Source organism: Natator depressus, chromosome 25, assembly GCF_965152275.1.
Source record: "Natator depressus isolate rNatDep1 chromosome 25, rNatDep2.hap1, whole genome shotgun sequence".
NCBI classification, from domain to species: domain Eukaryota; kingdom Metazoa; phylum Chordata; order Testudines; family Cheloniidae; genus Natator; species Natator depressus.
This window is the reverse complement of record NC_134258.1, coordinates 16,519,383-16,535,599: the sequence shown is the minus strand read 5'-3', so window position 1 is coordinate 16,535,599 and position 16,217 is coordinate 16,519,383. Positions and strand designations below refer to the sequence as shown.

At 45.5% G+C, this 16,217-nt stretch overlaps 1 protein-coding gene across 1 annotated transcript; it reads left to right on the top strand.

Moving 5' to 3' along the window:
* Positions 1–1,994: 1,994 nt before the first annotated feature.
* KLF2 (KLF transcription factor 2) lies at positions 1,995–4,852 on the top strand. Its single transcript, XM_074939860.1, has 3 exons — positions 1,995–2,147; positions 2,548–3,466; positions 4,035–4,852. The coding sequence occupies exons 1-3, from the start codon at positions 2,073–2,075 to the stop codon at positions 4,208–4,210; spliced, it is 1,170 nt and encodes a 389-aa protein (XP_074795961.1). The 5' UTR covers positions 1,995–2,072; the 3' UTR covers positions 4,211–4,852.
* Positions 4,853–16,217: the final 11,365 nt, after the last annotated feature.

Below are 16,217 nucleotides of genomic sequence, written 5' to 3'. Positions count from 1 at the left end.
CTTGGTGGAGATACAGCTATATCGATTGGAGAACAGTTTTGTCAACCTAGCTACCATTACTTGGGAAGGTAGTTTACCTACAGCAACAAAAACCCCCTTCCCCCAAAACAAAACAAAACCCTTCAATTGATCTAGGCTGAATCTGCACTGTGGGTTTATGCTGGCATAGCAATGGCGCTGTAGCTCTGCCACTGTAGACCCCATGGTGCAGAAATGTCTAAAAATTGTATATTTCAATTGTGTATATATTGGGTTTCCCTCCCCACCCTCCATCTTCACCCACCCTTTGCAAATCGATGGTCTAAATTGTGAGTGCTTTTGAACCAGGACCAAGTGTTCATACAGCACCAAGTACAGTGGTCCTCAGTCCTGACTCAGACCTCTATACGTTATTGCAATATAAGTAACAAACAATAATAATGAATTACATTGTTAATTTTTACACAATTTCAGAGCAAAATCCCACAAAGGCAACATTCCAGCTGAAACCCTATGGTATGATTCTTCTCTTACATAGCTGTGTCAGGCGTACCTCCAAACACATAGAAAACTAGGGCGTGAGTAGAGTCATAGATGTGACCTGGAACACATACCTTATGTTTGGAGGCTGAGGGCCAGCTCCAAGAGCAGCCCTCATAGATATGCAGGGCTGGATGGGAGCTCCAGAGAATCTACCCCATGCTGAGTCAAGACCAAGTATACCTAGACCATCCCTGACAGATCTTTGTCCAACCTGTTTTCAAAAACCTCCCATTAAGATTCCACAACTCGTTTGATAACCTACTGCAGCACCTAACTATCCTGATTGTTAAAAAGTTTTTCCTAATTTACCTAAACCTCCTTTGGTGCAGATTAAACAGCAGCGTGCATTGATAACAAGGTAGGGGGCATGCCATGCTTTGGCCTATGGCAAAGTCCGGCTTGGGTGCCCAGTAAACTGCATGCTTGTTTCAAACAAGACAGGCCAATACGCTGCGGGGAGCCCCCTGCTCTACCCCAGCGGGGATGGACACTGTAGCTGGTGCAGCTTGGACCTCAGGGACTTATGGGGCCGGGGCTGATTCCCAGTCCTGGGAAGTGCCTGAGCATTTCCCCCAGAGGGAGGCCCTCCTGGCTGTGGACGGTTTACACCCAAGCAGGACTTGTCCCTAGTCCCAGGCCGCAGCCCGGCTGAGAAATAAGAAACTAGACATGATTGCATCGTTAGCGGTGAAGAAAGGACACTGCTGGCCACAGCGCTCCTGCCCCGCGGGAAGCCCTGACCACCACCCCCTCCGCTCCTGCCCCACGCGAAACCCTTAAACCGCCCCTCCCGCTCCTGCCCCAGGTGAAACCATGAACCCCCCCGTCCCCCCGCTCCTTCCGCACGGGAAACCCAGAACGCCCCCCCTTCTGCCCCGCGGGAAGCCCTGAACGCCCCCCCTTCTGCTCCTGTCCCAAGCGAAACCCTGAACCCCCGCTTCCGCTCCTGCCCCACGGGAAACCATGAACCCCCCCTCCTTCCCCCCGGGAAACCCTGAACCGCCCCCCCCCGCTCCTGCCCCACGGGAAACCCTGAACCCTCCTTCCCCCCCCCACGGGAAACCCTGAACCGCCCCCCCCGCTTCTGCCCCGCGGGAAACCATGAACCCCCACCACTCTTGCCCCACGGGAAGCCCTGACCCCCCCCCCGGGGGTGGCCCCGGTGCAGAGAGGGGAGCTGTATCGGGGAAACTCGGATCCCGTTTCACTGGCACTCTAGGGGCCCCGGGGCTGATCAGCGGCAGCCCAGGCGGGGACCCGGGGGCCGGGGACGGGGGGACCCGGGGGCCGGGGACGGGGCCGGCCGCTCCGCCCTGCTCAGGCTAGAGCTGCAGCTGCAGCAGCCGCTGCTGCCTCCTTTTATAGCGGGGCTAAATTTAGGTTGCGCCTGGCTCGTTCCCTCCCGCCCCGTCCGGGACGCGTTTCCTCCGCTCCCTGCAATTGGCTTGAGGGCTCTGGCGGCCCGGGCTATAAGGCAGGGAGGGCCCGGGAGCCGCCAGCTCGCAGCCCCTCCAGCCATCGCCCCCGGAGCAGCCGAGCCGGGACGCACTATGGCGCTGAGCGACACGACCCTGCCCTCGTTCGCCACCTTCGCCAGCCCCTGCAGGGAGAAAACTTTCCACGAAGTGAGTGTCCGCGAAGCGCCTGGGCGGGCCGGCCGGGGGCCCGCGTCCTGACCTGCCGGGGGCCCTTTTCCCCCAGCCCCAAACTCCTCTGGCCGGGGAGGTCCAGAGGGATGCAGCTACCCACTGCTCCTGCAAGGGGACAGCTGGATAGAAATGACCTGACTCCTGCAAAGGCTTGGGTGGGAAATGCTGTGGAGTGTCAGCATGTGTGTGCAGTGCTAGGGGTGGGGAGTATGTGCAGGGGGAATGCCCCATGCCGTGCTGGGGCGTTATAGCATTTTGAGTAACACTGATTGGGAGTAAAGGCTAGCCCTGGAGCAGATGGGTTAACCCTGTCCATTAGCAGAGATTCCTGGATCCTCTCCCCTGAGCTCTAATATTCTCTGCTTTTCTTTCTCAGAGATGGAAATGTGACCAGGAGGACAAGGCCCCTGCCAACAGCTGCACCATGCCAGAACTGAGGCCAGGACTGGGCAGCCTCTCCCCTCGCAAAGAGGATGAAGATCTCAACAACGTTTTGGATTTTATCCTTTCCATGGGCAACGACAACTTCAGCCAGAACTCACCTAGTGGGGACTATCCCTCAGCACAGACAGAGCCTAGCAGCTTCTACCAGACAAATCCATCTTCTGGATGCTACAGTTCCCTGGGACAGAGCAATCCACCTCCTTACAACTCCAGCCTCCTGTCAGAGATGATCAGATCTGAAATGGACTCAAACTTCTGCCTCCCCAGTCATGTCCAGGGACGATTCTTTGTGACATCCAGCTTTGGGAGCCCACACTTTGTGGACAACATTAAGCCAGAACCTGACATGGACAGTTATGGGCCTGTCATGGGCCTCGTCCCTCAGACATGCCCTAAGATCAAGCAAGAAGGCAATGCAACCTGCATGATGGCCTACGAGCAGCCCAGGATGGCCAGCTCACCCCAGATCCCTGGCACAGAGACACCCCCTCTGAGCCCTGATGACCTCATGGTGACTGACTGCCAAACACAGATGATCTGCCCCTCGTCAATGTCATTCCAACAAAGCTATCACCCTGCCACAGGCTTCCACCATCACCAGACCCACTTCCAGTACCAGAGTGCCTCTCAGTTTGGCTTGTTTGAGGACAGCCTGCCCTTGCAACCCTCAGCTCCAAGAGGCATGCTAACTCCTCCTTCCTCTCCCTTGGAGCTGATGGATTCCAAGCCCAAAAGAGGGCGACGATCCTGGCCCAGGAAGAGGACAGCCACACACACATGCACCTATGCAGGCTGTGGGAAAACCTATACCAAGAGTTCCCACTTGAAGGCCCACCTTAGAACACACACAGGTAAATACAGCACAATGCTTGGCTATATGGGGCAAGCACGGGGTTTGCCATGTACGGATGCTAAGAAACCCCCCGCCACAGAATTAGTTCTAAGAGCAGAATGTAACCTGAATTGTGTGAGAAGTTCATTAATCCTATAGAATCTGTAAACTACATGCATGCATGCCCAGCCACAGTCTGAGAGGTTAATAACCCTGTCGTGGCTGGGCGCAGTCTGCATGTGTTTTTGCTTAAGTTTTTCCAACATAACAACGAGTGATACTTGCAGCAATGGCCCTCCAATCACTTCCCCCCCCCAAAAAAAACAAACAAACAAACCCACAACCATACTCCAAGCAGAGAGCTTCCTCTGCCCAGAGAAGGGAGAAGAGTGGCTACTGCAATTTAATTATCCTGGGAGGCACTTTGGTACTATAGTGCTGGGCACCAGCATAAAATGCTATGCTAAAATAAATGTTAGGAATATGCTGAGATCTAGTGAGAGAATTTACAACCCTTCTAGTGTTTGGGAGCTGCCTTTATGTGGGAGGAATTCACTGAGTCATGGTCTGTCTGATTTTCCCAACAGGTGAGAAACCTTATCACTGTAACTGGGAAGGCTGCGGCTGGAAGTTTGCTCGCTCTGATGAACTGACTCGTCACTATCGCAAGCACACTGGCCACCGGCCCTTCCAGTGCCACCTCTGTGACAGGGCTTTCTCCAGGTCAGACCACCTGGCTCTGCACATGAAAAGGCACATGTAGCTATAGAGACTCGGTACTGCACATCAGACATTATTTAACTGCTCAGGTGCAGAATCGTTCAAAAATCTGTAGCTGGTACTACTTAGAGGCAACAAAGCTCTAGCCATGGATGGGAAGGAAGAATTTGACTCAAGGAGGTTTAGCCTGTCATCTCCTGAAGAGAATTTAAAGGGACTGTAATAGTGTGACTGTCCACTTCACTCAAGAGAATATGGTTTATTTATAGAGCTTCTGTGAAGGGTAAAACTCAACAAGACTCCATGCAGATTGTATAGAAGAAGCTGTAAATATTGTACCTCTGATTGTAATTGCCCAATACATAAGCTTTATAAGACAATGTTTGTATGGAAACTGCCTGAAGTCAACCCTAGATGGGATTAAATGAATGTTTCTGTCGATGATATTTTAGATTTCAGTTGAAGGCATGGCTAAGAGAAACACTCTGATTGTTAGACTATTTGTTTCATTGGTGCAATAATATTCTTGTCTGCCATGATCTACACTAGAAGTACAGGGCTTGATGTCTTGTAAAAAAATAACCTATTTTACTGATTGATTTTTTTATATATTGTAAATAATTTTATACATTGAGAAATGTTGTAATGTATTATGTAAATAAGACAAATGGGCATTTTGCCTATTTCTGTTTTTATTAAAAAAGTAGCAATTTTTCAATGTTTGAAAACATTCTCTCTTTTTAATAAAATAAATGTTTAAGAGATGTGATCACACTTTATATCCTTATTTGAGAGCCAGTCATTATCCTTCCCAACAGCTGAATCAACAGCCTCCTGGAAATGTTTTAAACGAGAAAAAATTATAGGAGGACATTTAAAAAAAAATCAGGTCCCTGTTCTAAAAACAGGACAAAATTAGGTGTAAAACTCCTGATTAGTTATAGTTGAACTGCAGAAAATTCAATGTTATTTCAAATAGGAAAGTGTTTCATATTCAACATGTACTTCCTAAAAATGGTTGTTCAGGTAAAAAGTAAGCAACACTGTAATTTCAGTCTCATTTCTAGTTTATGCTGGACTATTTTAATAGCATCCTTAATGTTTTCCAGATGTAGTCACAGTTTTGCCAGCAGTGTGTGGGTTTTTACTATAAATTTAAACACTGCATTTTTGTAATTATGGAGGCTTATTTTAAGGCATCTTTGTACATAAATTACCCTTGCTCTCAAGAGCTCAGTGCAGAATTCCTATCGATCAGTAGTGAAATGTTTTAAACTTTTTTTTTCTTTTTAACATAATTCTCCCACAGAGTTTGGCTAAAGTTTCTTTTTAATACACTCCAAAAACAAAGGTTCATTGAATATGTTATAAAGATTCACAGATTACAAGAGTTAATAAACACATTTTTGTATTGGAGCTAGATGACCTAGTCAAGAGTCCCAATTGCTGCAAACTAATTTCAGACAAACTGAGTAGTGTGATTGTAACAGTGCAGAGGTGAAGTCGGTCCACTGAAACCATAAGGAGTTTCTCTAGACCTACACTGCTGTAAAAAAAGATCAGAATCTGGCCCAATTTCTATATTTATGCACTTAGTCTAAAATTATAGTGGATATACTTCATTTTTACTTTTTAGAGCTAGGATTTCACACTATTGGAGTAAAATTATAATTATTATTAATTAGTATAGTACTAGGAAAATGTTTTTCCTAAAATGTATACACTTGGATATTTTAGTATAAGAAATAGAGTTGGGATTTTTTTTCTGACTTTACAAGTTGTACTGCACATGAATGAAATCAACAGGAATGTATTTAAAGTCATTGCAAATATAGCTATTCTTCTGTGAAAGCAAAGTCTGGATTTGTTCATGTGGAACAGATGTATTTTGGGCTTCTAATCAGTGACATGGAAGAGTGAGTTCCACATTTCACTTTTACAGCTCTTTCAAAGTGAAATTTGAGGTAAAGTAACTTATTTGCCAGAAACAATTGCTCAATATAATTCCAGAAAGTGAGGATGACTTAAGGATGTTCTAAAATTATCACACCCATTGTTGCAATAGTTCTAAGTATTTCCTCCTTTTTTCTCATAGGCCAAGATTTCATATCTGAGCGTGTCTGTTGGTGTTTATAACCTCCTGAACAGAATTTTAAAATCAAATCTTAATCTAATCTTTCCATATTGAACTGGATACTTCAAGAATTTCCCTTTTTAGAGTGTTCTCGTATATGTTGCAACATAATAACTAGTTCCTAAAATACTCCCTTCGTCTCCATAGACTCACAGTTTTTGTGCCTTCTTTTATCTCTCATCTTACACATGGTACAGTCTCCCAAATAACGTTCACTGGGTGAAACCCACCCTTATACAGAGAACCAGAACAAAGCTTATTGTACCATACGTAAGCTCTGTGCAGGGCCCGAGAAGCAACATTTTCAGCTCCCTTTGGCCAGGTGGCCTGTGCAGCGTGGCTATGCCTACTACTACAGTTTATGGAGAGGCGTAGCAGCCAGAGCCACTGCTCTCTCTTGCCCTTGTGGATTCCCCATCTCACTAGCCCACTTTCAGTTCCACCCACACACCTTGTAGAGAGCCCCTGTAGAGCTCTGCTCCACGGCATATGTGGGAACGGGTTCAATATGTCCATGAAGAAGTCATTTAATATCCACCATACACTATTTAAAAGTGAAGCGTTCACAATGTTTTTAGCTTTCATTTTGATGTAAGCAAATGTTAGACTGTACAAAGTCATCCTGATACATACCCAGGCCTCTGCAAAGTAGGAGCCAACTAAACATTAACAAAGCCCCCTGACCACTATGATTTGAACTATCTGATGGTTGCCATCTATGACAGTTTCTGTGTAGTCTTTACTGAGAGATTGCAGGTCCCTTGTCTCAAGATAGTCCCTCAATAAAGAGCAGTGTTGTTTATATTCCCTTCCACTTTATGTTAAGGGACATGTTATGTTAACAGACAATCCTTATGAGATAGCAATGTTTCTTAATTGGTGCATCCATTGATGCACCTCCAGAGGGGTCTTCTAGAACAGAGTACAGAAATTGTGTGCTTTGCCATATGAGTCATTTGAGCCACCAATTTTTTCTTCAGTTGGAAGGAGCACTCTTATGCTAAAACACCATCCCAACAACAGCACGGTCACGTCCTATTTCTTTAAGTAATGTTCTTTGTTATGATAAGTAATGATTTCCAAGAATCCTGGCCAGGGGAGACCCCTACCACTAACCATGACAGAGAGAGTTAATTCCTCTCCCACATCCCCTCCAGCACACTAATATCTACATTCACCCATTTTAACATGATTATTAATACATAAATAAAAATCAGTCAGTCAAATCTGCTAAGAGGAAATGTAGAGTCCGTTGTAAACAAGATTTTCACACACACACTCTTAAAAGATACCACAATGATGAGTGCACTATAAATGCAAGATAGATCAATAGATTAGATAGAGCATGCTTAGAAACAAACAGATCCAGCACAATGTCCCAAGTCAGTTAGCTGTTAACATTTTTGAATATGAGACATTTTCCAACATAGTTACTGTTATAGTTCAGTTTCAGCCTGCAATTTTTCACTCAGTTGAAAACAGTCGTCTCTCACCTGCTAGCTCAGAAGTGCCAGTTAAAGCCACATGATGCGAACTCAGACTTTAGCAAATACTGTTCTAGCCTCAAAGTCTGTTGCTGCTGAAACAGCAACAAGAGCAGAACTTGTGTCCTGTCAGCCAGAGGAGCCATTATCGTAGCCCTCCAATACTTCCAGCACTATAGTGAAAACAATGATCCAAAACAGAGACAAACCAATTTAAAATCATGGGTCTAAAGACTAAAATAGAAGCATGGAAAGGAGCTCTTCCAGATTATCCTGCAGCAATCTGGGGAAGTTTCTAACAACAAAGGAAAGCTTATAACAAACACAGAACTTTGGGGCACCTATTCAGGCTTTAGCTAACCCCATGTAATGATGGGGCTACTAGTATTTCTGAGTGTATAAACCCTTGGTTACTTTCAGTAGTTTATAAACTGATTGTAAAAAATTGTTCCAGGCTGAAATTCAGTCTCTAGCCATAAGCAGTACCAAAAATAGTTTGTCAATTTTTAAAATAATAGGATTGTTAAGTGTTGTGGTTTCAACAACTATTTTGTGCACCAATAACACCTCCCTTTCACAAGCCTCAAGAAGGAGGAAGCGGTTTAGAAATAAAACAGACACCATTTAAAATGTGTTTCCATGGGTCTAGAGGCTGCTGGCTCAATCTGGCAACGAGTGGGGTTTTCACAAATTCCCATGATCTTCTGATCCCAAACAACCAACTCCCTGAACTGGTACCCCCTACCAAAAGTTGTCATCCTGTGGGGGTGGGAGGGTGCCCTAGTGCCCTGCTTCCTCATCCTGTGGTGTCTTTAGGAAAGGGTGGCAGGCCTATTCCCAGCAAACCTTTCCCCCATTTTCTTCCTCAGCAGACATGACAGACCCATTTGTTTACTTTCATCTGTCCACTGGACAGGTCCTAAGGACATCTCCTCTCTTCCTTTCGCTTCAGGATATTCCCTGTGTGCCCTTTACCCATGTGGCACTCTTCAGCCTCTTGCCCAAAGCTGCAGCATATATAACAGTAATCCATATACTAAGAGCTACTGACCCCTCCCATGTAACAGGGCACTAACGATTGGAACCTTATCCAGGTCAGGTGACTGGAACCAGGCCATGAAGTGAAATCGCTTAACAGCCCTCCTGTGTCACACCTTTATTGCTCCATGTGGCCCCTTTCCCCATATGTGACACTGACCTTGTCCATATGCCTCCTCCCTATGTCCATGCATCCCTTTTTCCCCATCTATGGCACCAAGAACCTTCCCCATATATTTCCCACCTGTCCCTGCTTGCTCTCCATGAAATGGGCTGTCCCCATCCTCATGCATTACAGCAACGGGTGGTGTGCCTATTGACAGTTCCCTGCATGCTCTCATTGCACTTTATCTGCTATTCTCTGGTCCTCCTAGAGATTCTAGGGCAGGAGAGTACCTGAGGCATGGAGGAAAGGGAGCAGGAACTGCTATGCCTCCCATCTATGCTTGACAATAACCCTTAATAGCAGGAAGAAAACACATGCCACACTACCTTGGCCTTCACCAGGCCCGTGAGCACCTAGGACTGGGTTCTCATATCTGGCCACCCCTATGCCCATCAGGCCAGATAGAACAGTACCACAATGAAGTGGGTGTACTTCTTGCTTTCTCCACCCTCTGCTATACAAAATTGGGAAGGTGGTATAAATGGGCTCCTGAGAGACTCTACAGGGTAGAAAGAAAAGGAGTACTTGTGGCACCTTAGAGACTAACCAATTTATTTGAGCATAAGCTTTTGTGAGCTACAGCTCACTTCATTGGATGCATTCAGTGGAAAATACAGTTAGGAGATTTATATACACACAGAACATGAAAAAATGGGTGTTATCATACACACTGTAAGGAGAGTGATCACTTAAGATGAGTTATTACCAGCAGGAGAAGGGGTGGTGGGGAGAAAACCTTTTGTAGTGATAATCAAGGTGGGCCATTTCCAGCAGTTAACAAGAATGTCTGAGGAACAGTGGGGGGGGAGGGGGGAGAATAAACATGGGGAAATAGTTTTACTTTGTGTAATGACCTATCCACTTCCAGCCTCTATTCAAGCCTAAGTTAATTGTATCCAGTTGCAAATTAATTCCAATTCAGCAGTCTCTCGCCGGAGTCTGTTTTTGAAGTCTTTTTGTTGTAATATTGTGCCTTTTAGGTCAGAGATCGAGTGACCAGAGAGATTGAAGTGTTCTCCAACTGGTTTTTGAATGTTATAATTCTTGATGTCTGATTTGTGTCCATTTATTCTTTTACATAGAGACTGTCCAGTTTGACCAATGTACATGGCAGAGGGGCATTGCTGGCATATGATGGCATATATCACATTGGTAGATGTGCAGGTGAACAAGCCTCTGACAGTGTGGCTGATGTGATTAGGCCCTATGATGGTGTCCCCTGAATAGATATGTGGACACAGTTGGCAACGGGCTTTGTTGCAAGGATAGGTTCCTGGGTTCGCGGTTCTGTGGTGTGGTGTGTGGTTGCTGGTGAGTATTTGCTTCAGGTTGGGGGGCTGTCTGTAAGCAAGGACTGGCCTGTCTCCCAAGATCTGTGAGAGTGATGGGTCGTCCTTCAGGATAGGTTGTAGATCCTTGATGATGCGTTGGAGAGGTTTTAGTTGGGGGCTGAAGGTGATGGCTAGTGGCGTTCTGTTATTTTCTTTGTTGGGCCTGTCCTGGAGTAGGTGACTTCTGGGTACTCTTCTGGCTCTGTCAATCTGTTTCTTCACTTCAGCAGGTGGGTATTGTAGTTTTAAGAAGGCTTGATAGAGATCTTGTAGGTGTTTGTCTCTGTCTGAGGGGTTGGAGCAAATGCGGTTGTATCGTAGAGCTTGGCTGTAGACAATGGATTGTGTGGTGTGGTCTGGATGAAAGCTGGAGGCATGTAGGTAGGCATAGCGGTCAGTAGGTTTCTGGTATAGGGTGGTGTTTATGTGACCATCGCTTATGAGCACCGTAATGTCCAGGAAGTGGATCTCTTGTGTGGACTGGTCCAGGCTGAGGTTGATGGTGGGATGGAAATTGTTGAAATCATGGTGGAATTCCTCAAGGGCTTCTTTTCCATGGGTCCAGATGATGAAGAGGTCATCAATATAGTGCAAGTAGAGTAGGGGCATTAGGGGACGAGAGCTGAGGAAGCGTTGTTCTAAGTCAGCCATAAAAATGTTGGCATACTGTGGGGCCACGCGGGTACCCATAGCAGAGCCGCTGATTTGAAGGTATACATTGTCCCCAAATGTGAAATAGTTATGGGTGAGGACAAAGTCACAAAGTTCAGCCACCAGGTTTGCCGTGACATTATTGGGGATACTGTTTCTGACGGCTTGTAGTCCATCTTTGTGTGGAATGTTGGTGTAGAGGGCTTCTACATCCATAGTGGCCAGGATGGTGTTTTCAGGAAGATGACCGATGGATTGTAGTTTCCTCAGGAAGTCAGTGGTGTCTCGAAGACAGCTAGGAGTGCTGGTAGCATAGGGCCTGAGGAGGGAGTCTACATAGCCAGACAATTCTGCTGTCAGGGTGCCAATGCCTGAGATGATGGGGCATCCAGGATTTCCAGGTTTATGGATCTTGGGTAGCAGATAGAATACCCCAGGTCGGGGATCTAGGGTGTGTCTGTGCGGATTTGTTCTTGTGCTTTTTCCCAGCAAATGGTGTAGTTTCTTTTGGTAACCCTCAGTGGGATCAGAGGGTAATGGTTTGTAGAAAGTGGAGTTGGAGAGCTGCCGACCAGCCTCTTGTTCATATTCCGACCTATTCGTGATGACGACAGCACCTCCTTTATCAGCCTTTTTGATTATGATGTCAGAGTTGTTTCTGAGGCTGTGGATGGCATTGTGTTCTGCACGGCTGAGATTATGGGGCAAGTGATGCTGCTTTTCCACAATTTCAGCCCGTGCACGTCGGCGGAAGCACTCTATGTAGAGGTCCAGTCCGTTGTTTCGACCTTCAGGAGGAGTCCACCCAGAATCCTTCTTTTTGTAGTGTTGGTAGGAAGGTCTCAGTGGATTAGTATGTTGTTCAGAGGTGTGTTGGAAAAATTCCTTGAGTCGGAGACGTCGAAAATAGGATTCTAGGTCACCACAGAACTGTATCATGTTCGTGGGGTGGAGGGGCAGAAGGAGAGGTCCTGAGATAGGACAGATTCTTCTGCTGGGCTAAGAGTATAGTTGGATAGATTAACAATATTGCTGGGTGGGTTGAGGGAACCACTGTTGTGGCCTCTTGTGGCATGTAGTAGTTTAGATAGTTTAGTGTCCTTTTTCTTTTGTAGAGAAGCAAAGTGTGTGTTGTAAATGGCTTGTCTAGTTTTTGTAAAGTCCAGCCACGAGGAAGTTTGTGTGGAAGGCTGGTTTCTTATGAGAGTATCCAGTTTTGAGAGCTCATTCTTAATCTTTCCCTGTTTGCTGCAGAGGATGTTGATCAGATGGTTCCGCAGTTTCTTTGAGAGCGTGTGGCACAAGCTGTCAGCATGGTCTGTGTGGTATGTAGATTGTAATGGATTTTTTACCTTCAGTCCTTTTGGTACGATGTCCATCTGCATTTGGAAAGGAAGATGATGTCTGTCTGTATCTGTACGAGTTTTTTCATGAAGTTGATAGATTTCCACTCCATACGGCTAAATGCAGTGCCTTGCAGGGTAGAGCATTTGAAAATGGATTTGTCTGCTCACACTATCCTCAGCTTGAGGTGCAGAGAGGTAGGGGGCGGGTATTTATCCTAAATTCGATGTGCAGGAAACAGGTTTGATTTAATCTCTCACGGTGTGAGTTTCGGCCACAATTATTTGATCTAACAATATTTTATGTGGACTCAAAATGAGTCATGTGCCCAGCTTTACAGTACAAAGATGGTATGTTCACTTACAGCATCTCCCCACCTGCTGCAGCATCGGGGCCAATTGAGGTTTTATGCATTCTGCAAGTTTATTTTTTTACCATCTGTTATTGGTGCCTATTGCTTATTTTATAAATTAAAAGTGCCCAGGAACTAGCACAACTTCAGCCTTTCACCTTCAACTCTGATAGCTACCCCTCCAAATCCCTACTATTATATTAGACCAAAAGAGACTTTTACACAGAAAGCTGGTAGCACAGATACTTTCTACAGCTTTAATTAAGGATGTGACCATGTGACGAAGCAGGACTGTTCTTAATGTTTCCTCTGAATATTGTAGAGGTGCCTCAGTTTCCCCTAGGCAGTTCTTAAGTATCTAGGTGGTGGGATAAGGGTGTGTGATCGTTGCAGAGCCCTAGAGGGCAGGTGTGTGCAGGGGTCTGGACACAGAGAATGGCCAACACCCTGTTTCCTGGCAACTGATGGCCTGGGCCCTTCCCCCCTGCAAGGTGAGAGCTAAAGGTTTGGAGAACAAAGGAATCCGGTGCCCTCCTGGCCCGGGAAAGGGACAAAGCCCAGAGGAGGAGGAGCTAGAGGGAGGTGCAGTTTGGGTCTGGCTGGGGACATGGAGTGAAGGGTAGACGGGGTTGTCTGGCTCGCTGCCCCCCAAAATGGACCCGGCTGAGGGGTCCTGTTCTCTGCACCTACAAGCTATATGTTAGACCATGTCCCTGTCATCTAATAAGCCTTCTGTTTTACTGGCTGGCTGAGAGTCACATCTGACTGCGAAGCTGGGGTGCAGGACCCTCTGGCTCCCCCAGGACCCCACCTGGGCGGACTCGCTGTGGGAAGCGCACAGAGGGGCAGAGGAGGCTGAATGCTCCGAGGTCAGACCCAGGAAGGTGGAAGTTGTGTGAGCTGTGTGTCCTGAAGACAGTCTGCTCACAGAAAGGAGACTCCCCCAGAGTCCTGACTGGCTTCGTAGGGAGCAGTTCCAGAGCATCGCCCGGGGACTCCGGGACAGACCATTCCTTGAATCAGAGTCTTCTCACGTTGTGAGGATTTGGAGGTTGCTTACTGACAGCCCAAAATAAAGTGATTGGATATTAATTTAATAGTGGACTTATCTAAAACAACTTAAAAAGTATACAAATATTAAAGCTGCCAAACAGCTTTTTGGTGAGGCTATTCCCTTCCCACCTCCCTCTAAAGGTCTGCATTGTAAGGGAAAGGGATTGTGCAGAAAAAGCAAAGTGGTGCTTCACTGTGAGGCTTTCACAGCAGCCCAGCTGGGTGACCCACTTGCTTCAGAGTCAAGATAGATGCCTACAGCTTCTTCCTTCAATAGCTATTCTTTGCCATGGTCTGGGATGCCAGTTTCCCCAAGAAACCAATACTATATCTGTAGTGCTGTTGGAAGAACTTCTGGCTGCATCTCTTTGTGCCCTGTCCGTTCTGTCAGACCATTTTCCACTCACTGCCCTTTGCAGTCTTTCAGCTGAAGGTGTGTCTCCAGTGGCTGTACAGCATGGAGTATTCAGCTTAGCAAGTCTGACTGCAGCTCCCTATGCTCTCTCACTACTTCTAGCCACAGTGTTGTAGACATCAAATACAAGAACTTTTAGCAATTTATTAATGGCAATGGACATTTTACCCAATTGCTTCCTTAGCAGGATTTGCTCCACGAGGCCCAGGAGCGACTGATTAGTGATTAGTGCCTGCTAATCATTTGAGTTGCCTCCCCTGCTCTGTTCTGCCTGTTGACTGGTGGAAATGGTTCTTGTGTTTTGTGCGAGACACCAGTATGAAATATGCACAAATACAAGATCCATCCACTGGGAAAAGACAGCTAGGACTTTCCATGGAGTCCCAAAACACAGATGGGTCATATTCCCCTCACGTATCAAGTTTTATGTGACAGGTGGTGCCTTGGTAATAGTGATGGCTGCTGTACAAATGCCTAAGAGCCATGAGAGAGAACACAGTTTATGTGGAGGCCCTGTATTCGGATAGACGGTCATTGACATCTTTCAAGGGATCGAGATTGATAATATTTACATATAACTAAATGTATATTTAATTGATATGCCTTTTACATGGATTATTTATTTAATAGGATAAGGCAAAAAATGAAAAAAGCTGGGTGCCTCCAGTTAGGTACTTAAGTCCCTATTTGGGTACCTGCATCAGTGGCCTGATTTTCAGAGGGTCTGAGCACTCTCACCTTTAACTGAAATCAATGGGAATCACAGCCACTTGGCACTTCAGGACACTTATTTAGGCACCTATCTTTGGCCTCCTAACTGAAAAGGTTGGCCTCCACATTGTAGTACTTACTCATTTGTCCACATCCTAAAGGGTTTTCCCTAAACAGAAATTAATTTTAAAAGTACATCACAAAATAGCAGTATCTGGACAAAAGCCCTGTTTTTTTTTTTTATTTATTTACCTGCTTCAGCCATCATTTGTTTGCAAATTAAAACAAGGTATTCATTGGCCTGACCATGAATCCAATGTGTGTAGAGATTGCTGCTGAAGTTATCTTTCTGGTGGATTTATGCTTAGATGTGGTATCCCTTTAAGTGGGCTTCACTGTATGCTTTTGCAGTTATGTTCTTACACTTCAGAGTGTTCCTAGAGCGTTTGACCTATCACTATATCATCAGGAAACATCTGGAATAGCAGACTGAGTACTTCCTGGGACATTTTTGGTAAATGTAAAGAAATTGTTGCACCTTGAAGGTTTTCCACAGACTATTTTAGCACCTGGGCATGATGTTGGTATAAATTACAAGTTATTTTTCATAAGTCTATGTTTTTATACACACACACACACACTCAAACCAAGGGAAGTAAATTGTGTTGAAATTAATTGATCTACAGAAGAGCCTCAGAGTTACAAATACCTCGGGAATGGAGGTTGGTCATAACTCTGAAATGTTTGTAATTCTGAACAAAATATTATGGTTGTTCTTTCAAAAGTTTACAACTGAACATTGACTTAATACAGCTTTGAGACTTTACTATGCAGAAGAAAAATGCATTTAATCATCTTAATTTAAATGAAGCAGGCACAGAAACCGTTTCCTTACCTTGTCAAATCTTATTTTAAACTTTCCCTTTATTTTTTCAGTAGTTTACATTTAACACAGTACTGAACAGTATTTGCTTTTTTTTGGGTTTCTGCTGCCTGATTGCATACTTCCAGTTCCAAGTGAGGTGTGTAGTTCGTAACTCTGACGTTCTATTGTACCTATATAAAAAAAAAAAAGTCAAAGCATTCCTAGAATCACTGAGTCTCATTCCTTGAACAGATGAAGCTGAAGCTGGGTGCAGAAACCATTTCTAAGAATCAAGGGATTATTCCTAAAACAACAAGGGATGTTCACTGCTCCAGTCTATAAGCTCTTTCTATTGATCTGTGGTCAGGAGGAGCATTAATAGAAGCCTAGGGGCCAGAGGCACAATGTTTCTGACAGCTGACAGACAGAATTGAGGAAGCACATCATCAGGAAAGGCTACAGCCTCTGCAGTCCTTGAATGCCAGATGCCGACAGGATTTAAAATT

Bases quoted from the DNA above. Each gene is read 5' to 3' on its own strand.
- KLF2 (XM_074939860.1), top strand. From the start codon at position 2,073: ATGGCGCTGAGCGACACGACCCTGCCCTCGTTCGCCACCTTCGCCAGC. The intron at 2,148-2,547 runs GTGAGTGTCCGC...TTTCTTTCTCAG, and splicing joins GGGAGAAAACTTTCCACGAA to AGATGGAAATGTGACCAGGA. The intron at 3,467-4,034 runs GTAAATACAGCA...TTTTCCCAACAG, and splicing joins CCACCTTAGAACACACACAG to GTGAGAAACCTTATCACTGT.